The 18,924-nt window shown below is 51.9% G+C and overlaps 1 protein-coding gene across 1 annotated transcript in view; it reads right to left on the minus strand.

Moving 5' to 3' along the window:
- LOC140417004 (palmitoyl-protein thioesterase 1-like) overlaps positions 1-3,915 on the minus strand; it is a 28,698-nt gene extending 24,783 nt beyond the window's left edge. Inside the window, exons 1-2 of the mRNA XM_072501165.1 lie at positions 3,767-3,915; positions 3,008-3,114 (exon numbers count right to left, since the gene is read on the minus strand). Of these exons, the coding sequence (XP_072357266.1) occupies positions 3,008-3,114; positions 3,767-3,896 (237 nt within the window). The 5' untranslated portion in view covers positions 3,897-3,915. The remainder of the gene's footprint in view (positions 1-3,007; positions 3,115-3,766) is intronic.
- Positions 3,916-18,924: the final 15,009 nt, after the last annotated feature.

The raw sequence follows: 18,924 nt of genomic DNA on the forward strand, positions 1-18,924 counted from the left end.
ACTTCAATAGCGTTTAAACTCTGGTATCGGTCGCTACTACTCCTTGTAGGAGTAGTACGAAGGAACTTAAGCAAGGAGTCAGGAGGGCTAAAAGGGGGTCAGGAAAGTCATTGGCAAATAGGGTTAAGGAAAATCCCACGGCGGTTTACACGTACATAAAAAGCAAGAGGCTCAAGGCTTAGCCTCATACAGTTTAAGGTGCTGCACAGGGCACACATGACTGGGACAAGGATGAGCCGGTTTTTTGGGGGTGAGGACAGGTGTGGTAGGTGCTCAGGGAGCCCAGCAAACCACACTCATATGTTCTGGGCATGCCCAGTGCTGGAGGAATTTTGGAAGGGCGTAGCGAGGACGGTGTCAAGGGTGGTAGGATCCAGGGTCAAACCGGGCTGGGGGCTCGCAATATTTGGGGTGGCAGAGGAGCCGGGAGTGCAGGAGGCGAAAGAGGCTGGTGTTCTGGCCTTTGCGTCCCTGGTAGCCCGGCGAAGGATTCTTCTTCAGTGGAAGGATGCGAGGCCCCCAAGTGTGGAATCCTGGATCAGCGATATGGCGGGGTTCATTAAATTGGAGAGGGTGAAATTCGCCTTGAGAGGGTCAGTACAAGGGTTCTTTAGGTGGTGGCAACCGTTCTTAGACTTTCTGGCAGAACAATAGACATTGGTCAATGGCAGCAGCAGCTCGGGGGGGGGGGGGGGGGGGGGGGGGGGAGTACTTTATTATTGTTTCTGTTATTTACACTGAAGGGTCTGAGGGGGTGTATCCACCTGTTGTGTTAAGTCGGGGTGTTAATGTTAATGTATTATTTATGTACAGGGGGGAGGGGGGTATGGAGGGTTGCTTTCCTGGACTGTGTTTTGTACTTAACCCTGTTGGGTTCTTTTTTTTTCTTATTTTGTTATTGATATTTTTTGAAAACCTTTAATAACATTTTTTATTTTTTTCAAAGCAAGAGGGTACCCGGGGAAAGGGGCAGCCCACTGAAGGACAGGGGAGGGAATCTATCTGAGGAGCCAGAGGAAATGGGCGAGGTACTAAATGAATACTTTGCATCAGTATTCACCAAAGAGAAGGAATTGGTGGATGTTGAGTAGACGAAGGGTGTGTAGATAGCCTGGGTCACATTGAGATCCAAAAAGATGACTTGTTGGGCGTCTTGAAAAATATTAAGGTGAATAAGTCCCCAGGCCTGATGGGATCTACCCCAGAATACTGAAGGAGGCAAGCGAGGTAATTGCTGAGGCCTTGACAGAAATCTTTGGATCCTCACTGTCTTCAGGTGATGTCCCGGAGGACTGGAGAATAACCAATGTTGTTCCTTTAAGAAGGGTAGCAAAGATAATCCAGGGAACTACAGGCCGGTGAGCCTTACGTCAGTGGTAGGGAAATTACTGGAGAGAATTCTTCGAGACAGTATCTAATCCCATTTGGAAGGAAATGGACGTATTAGTGAGAGGCAGCACGGTTTTGTGAAGGGGAGGTCGTGTCTCACTAACTTGATAGAGTTTTTCGAGGAGGTCACAAAGATGATTGATGCAGGTAGGGCAGTGGATGTTGTCTATATGGACTTCAGTAAGGCCTTTGACAAGGTCCCTCATGGTAGACTAGTGCAAAAGGTGAAGTCACATGGGATCAGAGGTGAGCTGGCAAGATGGATACAGAACTGGCTAGGTCATAGAAGGCAGAGTAGCAGCAATGGAAGGGTGCTTTTCTGATTGGAAGGCTGTGACTAGTGGTGTTCTGCAGGGATCAGTGCTGGGACCTTTGCTGTTCGTAGTATATATCAATGATTTGGAGGAAAATGTAACTGGTCTGATGAGTAAGTTTGCAGACGACACAAAGGTTGGTGGAACTGCAGATAGCGATGAGGACTATCAGAGGATACAGCAGGATTTAGATCGTTTGGAGACTTGAGCGGAGAGATGGCAGATGGAGTTTAATCCGGAAAAATGTGAGGTAATGCATTTTGGAAGGTCTAATACAGGTAGGGAATATACAGAGAATGGTAGAACCCTCAAGAGTATTGACAGTCAGGGCAGCACGGTGGCACAGTTGTAGCACTGCAATCTCATGGCGCCAAGGTCCCAGGTTCGATCCGGCTCTGGGTCACTGTCCGTGTGGAATTTGCACATTCTCCCCGTGTTTGTGTTGGTTTCGCCCCCACAACCCAAAGATGTGGATTAGGTGGATTGGCCACGCTAAATTGCCCCTTAATTGGAAAAAGTGAATTGGGTCCTCTAAATTTATTTTTTAAAAGAGTATTGACAGTCAGAGAGATCTTGGTGTACAGGTCCACAGTCACTGAAAGGGGCAACACAGGTGGAAAAGGTAGTCAAGAAGGCATACAGCATGCTTGCCTTCATTGGCCGGGGCATTGAGTATAAAAATTGGTAAGACATGTTGCAGCTGTATAGCACCTTAGTTAGGCCACACTTGGAGTATAGTGTTCAATTCTGGTCGCCACACTACCAGAAGAGTGTGGAGGCTTCAGAGAGGGTGCAGAAGAGATTTACCAGGATGTTGCCTGGCATGGAGGGCATTAGCTATAAGGAGAGGTTGAATAAACTTGGTTTGTTCTCACTGGAACGAAGGCGGTTGAGGGGCGACCTGATAGAGGTCTACAAAATTATGAGGGGCATTACAGAGTGGATAGTCAGAGACTTTTTCCCAGGGTAGAGGGGTCAATTACTAGGGGGCATAGGTTTAAGGTGTGAGGGGCAAGGTTTAGAGGAGATGTACGAGGCAAGTTATTTTACACAGAAGGTAGTGGGTGCCTGGAACTCGCTGCCAGAGGAGGTGGTGGAAGCAGGGACGATAGTGACGTTTAAGGGGCATCTTGACAAATACATGAATAGGATGGGAATAGAGGGATACGGACCCCGGAAGTGTAGAAGATTGTAGTTTAGTCGGGCAGCATGGTCAGCGCAGGCTTGGAGGGCCGAAGGGCCTGTTCCTATGCTGTACTTTTCTTTGGATTCATTCTGGCTCATTCTTCCTCATTAAGACCTACCTCCAGCACACTCTTTCCAATTTTCAAGGATAAAACGTAACTTCCTGGGACAGTTTCTTCCACCAGTTTAATAAACTTCAGGGTAAATTCTTCACAGCAGCTATCGCCTAAAATGAATCAATAAATTGAACAAGAATCAAAAGATGGAGGCAACCCTAGCTATTTGGAGACATTTTCATTGGGTTTTGTTGTTTGAGTAAGTGTATCAGTCGACCTAGAATCAAATCCTAAAGCTGCGTTTTGAAGTTATATCAGTGCATCATATCAAAAGAGCAAAACCCTTTGATGTTATAAATACTGTATCTACTTCCAAGCTGTATACTTTCAATAAATATTGAGTGGATTTTTTTATTGCCCCGTTTTAAACAAAGTCCGCTTTCACATTTATTCGCCTCGCCGCTTGATTCGATAGACTGCAATAGGATTTGCCTGGCTTGATGCCAAGGAGCAGCTTAAAAAGCCTTTTCAGAAACACGGGCTTATGTTTTTATAGAAAATCATCAATTTTGGGTCAGTCGTGCAAGATCGATAATGTCTCCATATGTGAAATACTTGCCCCTTGGTGTTTGGAGCATTCTGAATGAACGATTTCGAGCAGAGGTGGAGAAGGTTTGGGGAAGACAGGGAGAAACGCAGAAAGATTGAATTGAAAGAAGGATCGCGGCGGCGGCGCTGAGTGAAGGGGGAGAGCGACAGAAGGAGCCGCTTCGGTCGAGAAGTAGATTGGATGTGCGCGATTTGAATTCGCCGCCACCTTACCCATGCCGTGCCAAATGACAACGGGTGTTGGCTCGGTGAGGTTGCGGCTGGTGTTCCAGGAGGCGGCGGTTCGGCGGACGGAGCAGAAGGAGAAAAGCAAAAGAAGACATCCTGCGGCGAGCGGAGCCATCTCACTGAGTCATGTGACCCGCGGCTGTCATGTGACCGTGCAGCTTCTCATTGGTTGAGAATGGGACACAGTAAATGGACATGAAGTTCCTGCTGGTCGAGCTGGTCAGACACTCTGATGAAAGTTTATCCATCTCTGAAACATTGGGCGGGGTTCTCCGAAATGGAGGCAGAGTGTTCGCGCCGTCGTGAACACTGTCGAGGTTCACGGTGGCGCGAAACGGCCCCTATCCCGACCGATTCAGGGCCCGAAATGGACTAGGAGCGGCGCCGCGTCATTTACGCGCGCCAGGCCTTGGTGCCGCGTAAAGGCGGCGCCGCATACATGACGCGGCCGGTGCCGCTTTACTGCCGTCACCCGCGCATGCGTGGTTGCATCCGAGTCCACCCCGCAAGAAGATGTCAGACGGATCTTGCGGGGCTGCAGAAGAAAGGAGGTCCTCCTTCAGAGAGGCCGGCCCGACGATCGGTGGGCACCGATTGCGGGCCAGACCCCATTTGAGGCCTCCACACCCCCCCCTCCCGGTGCAGGACCCCCCCCCCTCCCCCGCAGGCCGCGCCCCCCCCCCAGCGTTCCCGCGCTGTTCCCGCCGGCAGCGACAGGTGTGGACGGTGCCGGGGGAACCCGCCGTTTTGGGCTGGCCGCTCGGCCCACCTGAGAATAGCAGGGGTGTCGGAGAATCGCCATTTTGGTTGTCTCGGGTGATTCTCCGGCCTGCGCCGCGCGGAACTCGACGGGGCCGTTCTAGCCGCTTGGGAGAATCGTGGGAGGGTGTCGGACCGGCGTCGCGGGAAAATTTGGTGACCCAGGCGATTCTCCCAACCGGCGCGGGAGTGGAGAATCGCACCCATTAACTCTGTTTCTCTTTCCTCAGACAACTGAGCAAAATACCCCCAGTAAATTTTTAAAAAAATCTCTTCTTGGGATCTCTTGTGGGCAGCACGGTAGCACAGTGGGTAGCACAGTTACTTTGCAGCTCCAGGGTTCTAGGTTCGATTCCCGGCTTGGGTCACTGTCTGTGCGGAGTCTGCACGTTATCCCCATGTCTGCTTGGGTTTCCTCCGGGTGCTCCGGTTTCCTCCCACAGTCCAAAGATGTGCTGGTTAGGTGGATTGGCCATGGTAAATTGCCCTTAGGGTCCAATAGGGTGACGTTGGTTCCTGGGTTACAGGGATAGGGTGGAAGTGTGGGCTTAAATAGGGTGCTCTTGGACTTCCGGGTGCGGCTATGCAGAGCTAGGTCGCATGTTCGGTAGCTCCCCCTTGGAACGGACTTTTGGGCTCTTTACAGGGCCCCCACGGCATTTGTTTGACATTTCCCGGTGTGGGAAGAAGACTGCAACATTCCCCCGACAGTGTCCCCCAGGAATGGTATGTCTCTTGGTTACCAGACCCGGCAGAAACAGTAAAAGATTTGGCTTTAACTGCAGGATAAACAAAGCCTCTTCCAGCATGCAGGCGGGGGAAGGGCAAGCTTAGAGGCTGCATGCTGACTTGAGGGCCTTTATTAAAGGTGAATTCTAGCAGCAGTAGGAACAACTGTGAAAAGATCTACCAAGGCCATTGAAAAAGCGTGGACGAGGCTTCCGGTGGCGGCCATGGAGGAGTATGTCGTGCATTCGGTAGCTCCCGTCTGGAACGGACTCTCAGACCTTTTTCAGGGGTTTCCACAGACTTTTTGGGGTAGATTGGTGAAGCGAACACTGCCAAAAGGATTCCCTCTCAAGACTTCCGGTTGCGGCTATGCGGAGCTAAGTCGCACATTCGGCGGCTCCCGCACGAACGGACTTTTGGGGTCTTTTCAGGGCCCCCAAGGGCACTTTTTCGACGTTTCCCGGTGTGGGAAGGAGTTAGTAATAGCTCCCCGTCAGTATATGGCTTTAACTAGGAGCGGGGCAACAAAAAAGGGTGACAAAGAAGAAGGGAGAGAAGAAGGACAAAATGGCGGCAGGTGGAGACCAGGCAGCGTGGAGGCAGTGGGGCGGAGGAGCAACAGGAGGGTATCCAGCGCTGCCTCAGAAAGATTAAAACGGACCTGCTAGAGCCGATGAAGGCTTCTATTGATAAGCTGCTGGAGACACAGACGGCCCAGGGGGTGACGATCCGAGAGGCTCGACAAAAGATCTCTGACAATGAGGACGAGATCTTAGGCCTGGCGGTAAAGGTGGAGCGGCACGAGGCTGCCACAAGAAATGGCAGGAGCGGTTCGAGGAGATGGAGAATCGGTCGAGGCGGAAGAATCTGCGGATTCTGGGCCTTCCGGAGGGACTGGAGGGGCCGGACGTGGGGGCCTATGTGGTCACCATGTTGAACTTGCTGATGGAGCGGGATCCTTCCAGGGGCCCTGGAGCTGGAAGGGGCCCCATAGAGTGTTGGCGAGGAGGGCCCAAGGCTAACGAGCCTCCGCGGGCGGTGCTGGTGCGGTTCCATCGGTTCGTCGATCGGGAGTGTGTGCTCAGGTGGGCCAAGAAGGAGAGGAGCAGCAGGTGGGAGAACGCGGAGGTTCGGATATACCAGGACTGGAGTGCGGAGGTGGCGAAGAGGAGGGCCAGGTACAATCGAGCGAAGGCGGTGCTGCACAGGAAGGGGGTGAAGTTTGGCATGTTGCAGCCGGCGCGACTGTGGGTTACCTACAAGGACCGGCACCATTATTTTGAGTCTCTGGAGGAGGCGTGGGCCTTTGTTCAGGCGGAGAAGCTGGACACAGACTGAGGGTCGGGATGGGCAATTGGGGACTACGGTGGATATGTTATGCATTTGTTTGGTTCGGGGGTGGGGGGGGACCTTTGCATTGTTTTGGGTTTCTTTTTCTCTGTGTTTTTCTCTTTCGGGTTGGGGAGGGTGGAGGGTTGGGCACTGTTTTGGTCGGTGGCGGGGCCTGGTAGGTGGAGAGCGCGGGCTTTTTTCCCGCGCCAAAGACTGGGGGGGGGGAAGCGAGGATTGTTTCACGCGCTTAGAACGGAGGGGGGAGGGGGAGAGCTTGTGGATGGGGAGCGGGAGAGGAGGGTGTGCCACACAATGGGAGGAGTCGAAGGGGAGGCGGGAGAGGCCGGGGTCAGCAGCAGTCAGCTGACTTGCGGAAGTGCAATGGGGGGAGTAAACCAGCTAGGATGGGTCCTAGCCGGGTGGGGGGGTGGGTGGGGGGGAATCGAGTTGCTGCTGCTAAGGTCAAGGAGGAGCTGGAGCAAGTGGGAGGGGTCAAGACGGGGGGGTGCCGCTGTGGGGAACGGGCCGGGTGTGAGGTGCGGGCGCGTGGCTGGCCGAGGAGGGGTCATGGCTAGTCGGCGGGGGAAGGGGGCGGGTAGCCCCCTGATCCGGCTGATAACCTGGAATGTAAGGGGACTGAATGGGCCAGTTAAGCGGGCCCGCGTGTTCGCGCACCTGAAGGGGCTCAAGGCGGATGTGGTTATACTCCAGGAGACACACCTGAAGGTGGCAGACCAGGTAAGACTGAGGAAAGCGTGGGTAGGTCAGGTGTTTCACTCGGGGCTAGATGCCAAAAATCGAGGGGTGGCGATCTTGGTGGGAAAGGAGGTGTCAATTGAGGCGTCGAGCATTGTGGCAGATAATGGCGATAGGTACATAATAGTAAGTGGTAAGTTGCAGGGAGAGAGGGTGGTACTGGTCAATGTGTATGCTCCGAACTGGGACAATGCGGGTTTTATGCGGCGTGTGTTGGGTCGGATCCCCGACTTGGAAGTGAGGGGCCTGATAATGGGGGGAGACTTTAACACAGTGTTGGATCCGGCACTGGATCGCTCCAGGTCTAGGACGGGTAGGAAGCCGGCGGCGGCTAGAGTGTTTTTTTTTATAAATGTTTTATTGAAAATTTTTTCCCAAACAACAATTTTTCCCCTCTTACAAAGCAAACGCAACAATAACAATACAGAAATTTTAAACAATACACAAGTAACAAAACCCCTTTATCTTTGACCTAAACTAAACCCCCCCTCCCCCCCCCCCCCCCCCCCCCCCCTCCCCCTGGGTTGCTGCTGCTGGTCATCTGTCTTCCCTCTAACGTTCCCCTAGGTAGTCGAGAAATGACTGCCACCGCCTGGTGAACCCTTGAGCCGATCCTCTCAGGGCAAACTTTATCTGCTCCAGTTTAATGAACCCCGCCATATCATTTACCCAGGCCTCCAGTCCGGGGGGTTTCGCCTCCTTCCACATGAGTAGGATCCTGCGCCGGGCTACTAGGGACGCAAAGGCCACAACGTCGGCCTCTTTCGCCTCCTGCACTCCCGGCTCTTCCGCAACTCCAAATAGAGCTAACCCCCAGCCTGGTTTGACCCGGGCCTTCACCACCCGCGAAATCACTCCCGTCACTCCCTTCCAATACCCTTCCAGTGCCGGGCATGCCCAAAACATATGTGCGTGGTTTGCCGGGCTCCCGCCACACCTCCCACATTTGTCCTCCACTCCAAAGAACCTGCTCAATCTTGCTCCCGTTATGTGTGCTCTATGTAGCACCTTAAATTGAATCAGGCTAAGCCTGGCGCATGAGGAAGAGGAATTTACCCTGCTTAGGGCATCAGCCCACATACCCTCCTCTATCTCCTCCCCTAGTTCTTCTTCCCACTTTCCTTTTAGTTCGCCCACCGACTCCTCCCCCTCTTCCCTCATCTCTCGGTAAATCTCTGACACCTTGCCCTCTCCGACCCACACCCCTGAAAGCACCCTGTCCTGTATCCCCTGTGTCGGGAGCAATGGAAATTCCCTCACCTGTTGTCTAGTAAATGCCCTCACCTGCATATATCTCAAGAAATTTCCCCGGGGCAACTTATACTTTTCCTCCAATGCTCCCAAGCTCGCAAAAGTCCCATCTATAAATAAATCTCCCACTCTCCTAATTCCCAACTGGAACCAGCTCTGAAATCCTCCATCCATTCTTCCTGGGGCGAACCTATGGTTGTTCCTGATTGGGGACCCCACCAGGGCTCCCCGCACCCCTCTCTGTCGCCTCCACTGTCCCCAGATATTCAATGTTGCCGCCACCACCGGGTTCGTGGTAAACTTTTTAGGTGAGATCGGTAGCGGCGCCGTCACCAGCGCCTCTAAACTCGTCCCTTTACAGGACTTTCTCTCCAGTCTTTCCCACGCCGCTCCCTCACCCTCCATCATCCATTTACGTATCATTGCCACATTGGCGGCCCAATAGTAATCGCCCAAGTTCGGTAGTGCCAATCCTCCTCTGTCCCTACTACGCTGAAGGAACCCCCTCCTTACTCTCGGAACTTTCCCTGCCCACACGAAGCTCGTGATGCTCCTGTCTATTTTATTAAAAAAGGTGGCGGCTAGAGTGTTGAGGGGATTTATGGACCAAATGGGAGGGTGGACCCTTGGAGATTTGCAAGGCCGGGGGCTAGGGAATTTTCATTCTTCTCACATGTCCATAAGGCTTATTCTCGAATCGACTTTTTCATTTTGAGTAGGGCGCTGATAGCGAGAGTAGAGGATACCGAGTATTCGGCAATAGCCATTTCGGACCACGCCCCGTATTGGGTGGACTTGGAGATGGGGAAGGAGAGGGACCAGCGCCCGCTGTGGCGCTTGGAGGTGGGGCTGTTGGCGGACGAGGAGGTGAGCGAGCGGGTCCGAGGAAGTATAGAGAGGTACTTGGAGACCAACGACAACGGGGAGGTCCGAGTGGGAATGGTATGGGAGGCACTGAAGGCGGTGGTGAGGGGAGAGCTGATCTCCATTAGGGCCCACAGGGAGCGGGGGGAGAGGGAGAGGCTGGTGGGGGAGATGGTGAGGGTAGACAGGAGGTATGCGGAAGAGCCTGAGGAAGGATTGTTGAGGAAGAGGCGCAGCCTCCAGGCCGAATTCGACCTGGTAGCCACCAGGAAGGCAGAGGTGCAGTGGGGGAAGGCACAGGGGGCGGTCTACGAGTATGGGGAAAAGGCAAGCCGGATGCTGGCTCATCAGCTTCGGAAGCGGAACGCAGCTAGGGAGATCGGGGGAGTTAAGGACAGGGGAGGGAGAGTGGTGCGGAGTGGGGTTGGCATCAATGGGGTCTTCAGGGACTTCTACGAGGAATTGTAACGATCCGAGCCCCCACGGGAGGAGGGAGGGATGGGCCGTTTCCTGGACCAATTGAGGCTTCCAAAGGTGGAAGAGGGACTGGTGGCGGGACTGGGGGCCCCAATTGGGCTGGAGGAGCTGATCAAAGGGATAGGAAGCATGCAGGCGGGAAGGCACCGGGGCCTGACGGTTTCCCGGTCGAGTTCTATAAAAAATATATGGACCTGTTGGGCCCGCTGTTAGTTAGGACCTTTAATGAGGCAAGGGAGGGGGGGGGGGGCTTTACCCTTGACAATGTCCCAGGCACTGATCTCCTTGATCCTGAATCGGGACAAGGATCCCCTGCAATGTGGGTCTTACAGACTGATTTCCTTGCTAAATGTAGATGCCAAGGTGCTGGCGAAGGTCTTAGCCACGTGGATTGAGGATTGTGTGCCGTAGATCATCCATGAAGACCAGACGGGGTTTGTGAAGGGGAGACAGTTGAACGCGAATGTGCGGAGGCTTTTGAACGTTATTATGATGCCGGCGAGGGACGGGGAGGCGGAGATAGTGGTGGCGATGGACGCTGAGAAAGCCTTCGATAGGGTAGAGTGGGGGTACCTGTGGGAGGTGCTGAAGAGGTTCGAGTTTGGGGAGGGGTTTGTCAGGTGGGTTAGGCTGTTGTATGAGGTCCCGATGGTGAGTGTGGCCACAAATAGGAGGAGGTCCGAGTACTTTCGGTTGCACCGAGGGACGAGACAGGGGTGTCCCCTGTCCCCCCTGCTCTTCGCACTGGCGATTGAACCCCTGGCTATGGCACTGAGAGAATCGAGGAACTGGAGGGGGTTGGTGCGGGGTGGGGAGGAGCATAGGGTGTCGCTTTATGCGGACGACCTGCTTCTGTATGTGGCGGACCCGGTGGGAGGAATGCCAGAGGTAATGAGGATCCTTAGGGAATTCGGGGACTTTTCAGGGTACAAGCTCAATATGGGGAAGAGCGAGCTGTTCGTAGTTCAGCTAGGGGACCAGGAGAGGGGAATTGGCGAGCTCCCACTAAAAAGGGCGGAGAGGAGCTACAGATATTTGGGGGTCCAGGTGGCCAGGAGCTGGGGGGCCCTGCATAGGCTTAACTTTACAAGGCTGGTGGAGCAAATGGAGGAGGAGTTCAAGAGGTGGGACACGTTGCCGCTGTCCTTGGCAGGTAGGGTGCAGTCACTCAAAATGATGGTGCTCCCAAGGTTTTTGTTCCTGTTCCAGTGCCTCCCCATGTTTATCCCGAAGGCTTTTTTCAGGCGGGTTAACAGGAGTATAATGGAGTTTGTGTGGTGCGCGAGGGACTCCGAGGGTGAGAAGGGTGTTCCTGGAGCGGAGTAGAGATAGTGGAGGGCTGGCGCTGCCCAACCTCTGTGGGTACTACTCGGCCGCCAATGCGACGATGGTGCGCAAGTGGGTGATGGAGGGGGAGGGGGCTGCATGGAAGAGGCTGGAGACGGCGTCCTGTGTGGGTACGAGTCTGGGGGCGCTGGCAACGCGCCGCTGCCGCTCCCTCCAAGGAGGTATACCACGAGCCCGGTGGTGGTGGCGGCTCTCAAAATTTGGGGGCAGTGGAGGCGGCATAGGGGGGAAGTTGGGGCCTCGGCGTGCACCCCATTACGGGGGAACCACCGGTTCGCCCCAGGAAGAACAGGTGGAGGGTTTTCGGGGTGGCACAGGGCAGGGATACGAAAGTTGGGGGACCTGTTGTGGACGGGAAGTTCGCGAGCTTGGGTGAGCTGGAGGAGAAGTACGGGCTCCCCCCAGGGAACACCTTCAGGTACGTACAGGTAAGGGTGTTTGCCAGACGACAGGTGGTGGAATTCCCGCGGCTACTGCCACACACAGTACAGGAGAGGGTACTCTCGGGGGGGTGGATGGGAGTGGGGAAGATCTCAGAAACCTACCAGGTGGTGCAGGAGGAGGAGGCGGCCTCGGTGGTGGAGTTGAAAGGTAAGTGGGAGGAGGAGTTGGGAGAGGAGATCGAAGAGGGGACGTGGACAGATGCCCTAGGGAGGGTGAATTCTTCCTCTTTGTGCGCGAGGCTCTGCCTCATACAGTTTAAGGTGCTGCGCAGGGCACACATGACCGGGATAAGGATGAGCATGTTCTTTGGGGGTGAGGACAGGTGTGTTAGGTGCTCAGCGAGCCCAGCAAATCACACCCATATGTTCTGGGCATGCCCAGCGCTGGAGGAATTTTTGAAGGGCGTAGCGAGGACGGTGTCGAGGGTGGTAGGATCCAGGGTCAAACCGGGCTAGGGGCTCGCAATATTTGGGGTGGCAGAGGAGCCGGGAGTGCAGGAGGTGAAAGAGGCCGGAATACTGGCCTTTGCGTCCCTGGTAGCCCGGAAAGGATTCTCCTTCAGTGGAAAGATGCGAGGCCCCCAAGCGTGGAATCCTGGATCAGCGATATGGCAGGGTTCATTAAATTGGAGAGGGTGAAATTCGCCTTGAGAGGGTCGGTACAAGGGTTCTTTAGGCGGTGGCAACTGTTCTTAGACTTTCTGGCAGAACGATAGACATTGGTCAATGGCAGCAGCAGCTTGTGGGGGGGGGGGTTTAACTTTATTTTTGTTTATGTTATTTACACTGGAGTGTCTGTTGTGTTAAGTCGGGGTGTTAATGTTAATTTATTATTTAGGTACGGTGGGGGAGGGGTTTGGCGGGTTGCTTTTTTAGATTGTGTTTTGTACTTAACCCTGTTGGGTTCTTTTTTCTTTCTCATTTTGTTATTGATATTTTATGAAAACCTTTAATAAAAATGTTTTTTCTTTTTAAAAGTATGGTGCTCTTTCCAAGAGCCAGTGCAGACTCAATGGGCTGAATGGCCTCCTTCTGTACTGTAATTCTATATGATATGAGCATCGCCAGCCTTTATTACCCGTCTTGAATCCCTTGTAAGGTGGTGGTGAGCCCCTGTCTTGAAGTTAGCCAGTCCGTGTGCCATGGGTACATCCAGAATACGGTTTGGGAGGGAGTTCCAGGACTTTGACATTGTAACAGTAAAGGTGTCACTGCAAGGGAAGGAAATTTGCTCTCCTTACCTGGTCTGGCTTACATGTGACTCCAGATCCACATCAATGACGTTGACTCTTAAATGCCATCTGAAATGGCTTGCCAAGCCACTCAGTTCAAGGGCAATTAGGGATGGGTAATAGAATTCATAGAATTTACAGTGCAGAAGGAGGCCATTCAGCCCATCGAGTCTGCACCGGCCCTCTGAAAGAGCACCCTACCCAAGCCCACACCTCCATCACATCCCTGTAACCCAGTAACCCCACCCAACCTTTTTGAACACTAAGGGCAATTTAGCATTGCCAATCCACCTAACCTACACAGCTTTGGACTGTGGGAGAAAGCCAGAGCACCCGGAGGAAACCCACGCGCACACGGGGAGAACATACAGACTCCACACAGACAATGACCCAAGCCGAGAATCGAACGTGGGACCCTGGAGCTGTGAAGCAACTGTGATAACCACTATGCTACCGTGCTGCCCTAATAAATGCTGGCCCAGCCAGTGACGCCCATGTCCCATGAATGAATAACATTTTAAAAAGCAGGATGTTGCATGACTTGGAGGGGACCTTGCAGGAGATGGTGGGCCTATGCACCTGTTGCCCCTTCTTCTTTTCGGTGGAAGAGGCTGTGGGCTTGGAAGGTATTATCGAAGGAGCCTTAATGATTTGCTGACCCTGACGAAATACCTAGCAATCCCTGTGACGTGGATTTCTCCTCTCCAAATGGCAACTTAGATCTGGCGCCAACTCAAGAGGATCTCCAGACAGCCAACAGCAGTGACATCAGCAAGCCAGGTAAGCAGCCAATTGAGTTAAAGTATTCTCATAGACAGCAAATCAGGAAGTGATTCACTTTTCACACACATTTAAATGGCAAAATAAATGTTTATGATTGGATTAAGAGGGCAGCACAGTGGCGCAGTGGGTTAGCCCTGCAGCCTCACGTCGTCGAGGTCCCAAGTTCAATCCCGGCTCTGGGTCAATGTTTGTGTGGAGTTTGCACATTCTCCCCGTGTCTGCATGGGTTTTGCCCCCCACAATCCCAAAGATGTGCAGACTAGGTGGATTGGCCACGCTAAATAGCCCCTTAATTGGAAAAAAAATGAATTGGGTACTCTAAATTTAAAAAAAAATGATTGGATTGACATAGAAATTAAATATTATAAACAAAAAATATTTTCAATTGCCGGCCCCCTAGCTGAGATATTTGAATCATCGACAGCGACAGGAGAGGTGCCTGAAGCTTGGAGCGTAGCAAATGTTGTGCCCTTGTTTAAGAAGGGCTGTAGGGATAAGCCTGGGAACTACAGAACGGTTAGCCTTGCTTCTGTAGTGGGTAAATTGTTAGAAGGAATTCTGAGCGACCAGGATCTACAGGCATTTAGACAGGGAAGGGCTAATTAGGGAAAGTCAGCATGGCTTTGTAAGGGGAAAGTCATGAAGTCATGTCTCACCAATTTGATTGGGTTTTTTGAAGGGGTAACCAAGAAGGTAGATGTGGGCAGTGCAGTCGACGTTGTCTATATGGACTTTAGCAAGGCCTTTGACAAGGTACCGCATGGTAGGTTGTTGCGAAGGGTTAAATCTCACGGGATCCAGGGTGAGGTAGCCAATTGGATACAAAATTGGCTTGGAGACCAAAGCCAAAGGGTGGGTGTGGAGGGTTGTTTTTCAAACGCGAGGCCTGTGATCAGCAGTGTGCCTCAGGGATCGGTGTTGGGTCCACTGTTATTTGTTATATATATTGATGATTTGGATGAGAATGTAGGAGGCATGGTTAGTAAGTTTGCAAATGACACCAAGATTGGCGGCATAGCGGATAGTGAAGAAGGTTATATAAGATTGCAACAGGATCTTGATCAATTGGGCCAGTGGGCCAATGAATGGCAGATGGAGTTTAATGTGGATAAATGTGAGGTGATGCATTTTGGTAGATCAAATCGGGGCAGAGCTTACTCAGTTAATGGTAGGGAGCTGGGGAGAGTTACAGAACAAAGAGATCTAGGGGTACAGGTTCATAGCTTCTTGGAGGTGGAGTCGCAGGTGGACAGGTTGGTGAAGAAGACATTCCGCATGCTAATTTTTATTGGTCAGAATATTGAATACAGGAGTCTTACTGAAGTTGTACAAGGCATTCATCAGACCACACATGGAATACTGTGTTCAGTTCTGGTCACCCTATTATAGAAAGGATATTGTTAAACTAGAAAGAGTGCAGAAGAGATTTATGAGGATGCTACCAGGTCTTAATGGTCTGAGCTATAAGGAGAGGCTGGATAGGCTGGGACTTTTTTCCCTGGAGCATAGGAGTTTTAAGGGTGAACTTATAGAGGTTTATAAAATAATGAGGAGCATAGATAAGGTAGATAGTCAACATATTTTCCCAGGGCAGCTCGGTGGCGCAGTGGTTAGCACTGCAGCCTCACGGCGCCGAGGGCCCAGGTTCGATCCCGGCTCTGGGTCACTGTCCGTGTGGAGTTTGCACATTCTCCCCATGTTTGCGTGGGTTTTGCCTCCACAACCCCAAGATGTGCAGGGTAGGTGGATTGGCCACGCTAAATTGCCCCTTAATTGAAAAACAAATGTATTGGGTACTCTAAATTTATTTTTTAAAACATATTTTCCCAAAGGAGGAATCTAGAACTAGAGGGCACAGGTTTAAGGTGAGAGGGGAGAGATACAAAAGAGACCAGAGGGGAATTTGTTTCACACAGAGGTGGTGAGCATCAGGAACGAGCTGCCAGAGGCAGTGGTAAAGGCGGGTACAATATTTTCCTTTAAAAAGCAGTTAGACAGTTACATGGACAGGGTGGGTAGAGAGGGATATCGGCCAAATGTAGGCAAGTGGGACTAGCATAGTGATAGAAACTGGGCGGCATGGACAAGCTGGGCCAAAGGGCCGGTTTCCATGCTGTAAACATCTATGACTCTAATTTTCTTGTAGACTGTTAGGAGTCCATACCAGGTTGTTACATTTTAAAAAAGCTTAATTTTAATTTTTTAAAGTATTTTTTATTAAATTAACACTTTATATCCAAAAATTTACAAAGCAAAACAAAACTATCACATGTACCAACACCAGAACAAATTCTAGCCAACAACTGTGACAATCCCCCTCCCTTAACGAAAATACAACCCAACCCTCCCCCGCCCACCACTAACAGCTAACAGTGACCAATTCCTTAAAGTGCAACGTGAACAGATGCCATCTACTGTAGAACCCATCAACTGACTCTCACTGTGAACGTGACCTTATCGAGGTACAGAGACTCCATCAAATCACCTAGCCATGCCGAGGTACAAGGTGGAGTTGCCTGCCTACAACTTGGCAGAATCCACCGCCGAGCAATCAACAAAGCGAATGCCAGGACATCCGTCCCCACACCAATTCTTAACTCAGACTGGTCCGACACCCCAAATGGACAGGGCTCCAAATCAACAGTCAGGGCTGCCAAAATGGTGCTGAAAAAGACCCCCAATGGACCAGAATGTGTGTGTGTGGTTTGCAGGCCTACCGAACACCGCTCACATCTATTCTGAACCCCCGCAAAAAATCAACTCATCCTGGCCTTGGTGAGGGACACCCTAAACACTACCTTGAGCTGTATCAAGCTCAACCTTGTCATGATATGCAAACATGCAGCTAATGAACACATAGAATAGGACACGACCAATGAGCAGTCAGGACACTCAGGGGTGGTATCTCACTATAAAAGGGATGAGGCACTCACACCCCGTCTCTTTCCACAGACCAACATCCACAGAGTGAGACAGGGTGTATCCTCAGCATCACACCCCAGCACGTGGCTCAGAGCAAGGCTGGTTCAGTTAGACTGAGTTACTACATTTAGATTAGCAGAGAGTCAAACTCATTGAGAACTGTGCTCATCGTTCAATAAAACACATTGAACTCACGTCAAAGTCTGGAGCATCTTTTACTCAAAACTTCATCAAGTGGCAGCTTGTGTTATTCCAAATTACATCACACAACATGATACATGATACAGATCTATTCAATCTAGTTAGTTCAACTCAGCAAGATCCGTGACGACCAGCGAATGTATACCGGCACAATGGACAAGATTCCGGCTCCTCACCAGCTCAGGATTTCTGGCAATCTCTGTGCCAACTGGCGGATATTCAAGCAGAAATTGCAGCTTTACGTCGAAGCATCAGACCTCAATGGTGCGTCTGATGCACGGAAGATAGCTCTTTTCCTCACCACAGCGGGTGATCATGCCTTGGAAATATTCAATTCCTTTCACTTCGCCGAAGACCAGGACAAGACAAAGTTTCAGATCATCCTGGACAAGTTTGACAGTCACTGTGAGGTGGACACCAATGAAATCTTCGAGCGCTACATATTCAAGCAGCGATTGCAAGGTAAAGACCAATCCTTCAACTCATAGTTAACTAAACTTAGACTGCTAGCGCAATCTTGCAACTTCGGTGATATCACTGACTCCATGATCAGAGACCAAATCGTTTTTGGAGTTCACTCTGATCCTCTGAGAGAGCAGTTACTGAAGATCAAGCATATGACCCTGCCAGTCGCGATTGAAACATGCACAGTGCATCAGCTCGCTAAAAGTCGCTATTCCCAGTACAAAACGGCAGAAAATGATGAACTAGCCTCCCATGAGGCAGAGAGTGTGCAGGCCATCTCCCGGATGCAGCGCCTCAACATTGATGAAAGCGGCCATTTTGCGCGCTCTTCCCGGGGCCCGACGCAGGCGCGATGCGAACGGGATAACGAAGCGGCTGAAACCCGCACTGAGCAGGTGCAGACGCCTGAGAACCGCACTGCACGTGTGCAACGACGCACGGAGCATCAGGATGCCGACGTCATGACGTGTTCGAACTGTGGTACCGCAAATTTAAAGAAACACTGCCCTGCAAGAGGCAGACGCTGTTTAAACTGCGGGAAGCTAGGCCACAATGCAGCCCTGTGCAGATCTGCACCGCCAGACAGGAGCCAGCGCTCCCAATTCCGACAACGGCGCATCCGGAGTGTGCAACAACGCCTACAGGATTCTGATCCCGGCAGTGCAACGGATCCAGATGATGAATGACTGGACAACGCCTACCGTGTGGGCATTATTACAACGTGTGAATATGCCACACCAGACTCATCGCAAGTCCAGTCAATCCTAGCTGTGGATTCAGAGGACGAATGGTGAGCAGTGACGATGGTCAACACTGCCCCATCCAGTTCAAGCTGGACACAGGTGCCTCTGCCAACCTCCTCTCACAGGCAGACTTCAGATGCATTAAGAAAGCCCCCACGGTCCTTCCAGCTGCCTGCAAGCTCCTGGATTACAACGGGAATGCCATCACGGCACTGGGATCCTGCCACCTGCATGTATCCAACCGACACACACAAGCACGGTTACGCTTTGAAATTGTTAAGCTGGACAGAGCATCCCTACTGGGTGCGCACGCCTGCAAGCAGCTGAACCTCATTCAAAGGGTTTACACCACAACATCCTCCCATGTGGATCTTCAGGCCGGCATCGACGACATCCTCGCCCAGTATCCAGATGTGTTCAACAGGATGGACTTGCTGCTGTATCGATACAAGATTCTGCTATGACCTGATGCCAAGCCAGTGGTCCACACACCACGACGAGTCCCTCCTCCACTGAGAGAGCGCCTGAAGGCACAGCTCAAGGATCTTCAGCAAAAAGGCATCATATCCAAGGTCACCGAACCGACTGACTGGGTCAGCTCGATGGTGAGCGTAAAGAAGCCTTTGGGGGACCTGCGCATCTGCATTGATCCCAAGAATCTCAATAAGAATATCATGCGGGAACACTACCCCATCCCGAAGCGGGAGGAACTCACGAGTGAGATGGCACACGCGCGCTTCTTCACCAAATTGGATGCATCACAGGGATTTTGGCAAATCCAGCTGGAAGAGTCCAGCAGAAGGCTGTGCACCTTCAATGCGCCTTTTGGCAGATACTGC

This window comes from Scyliorhinus torazame, chromosome 1 (assembly GCF_047496885.1).
Source record: "Scyliorhinus torazame isolate Kashiwa2021f chromosome 1, sScyTor2.1, whole genome shotgun sequence".
In the NCBI taxonomy this organism is placed as follows: domain Eukaryota; kingdom Metazoa; phylum Chordata; class Chondrichthyes; order Carcharhiniformes; family Scyliorhinidae; genus Scyliorhinus; species Scyliorhinus torazame.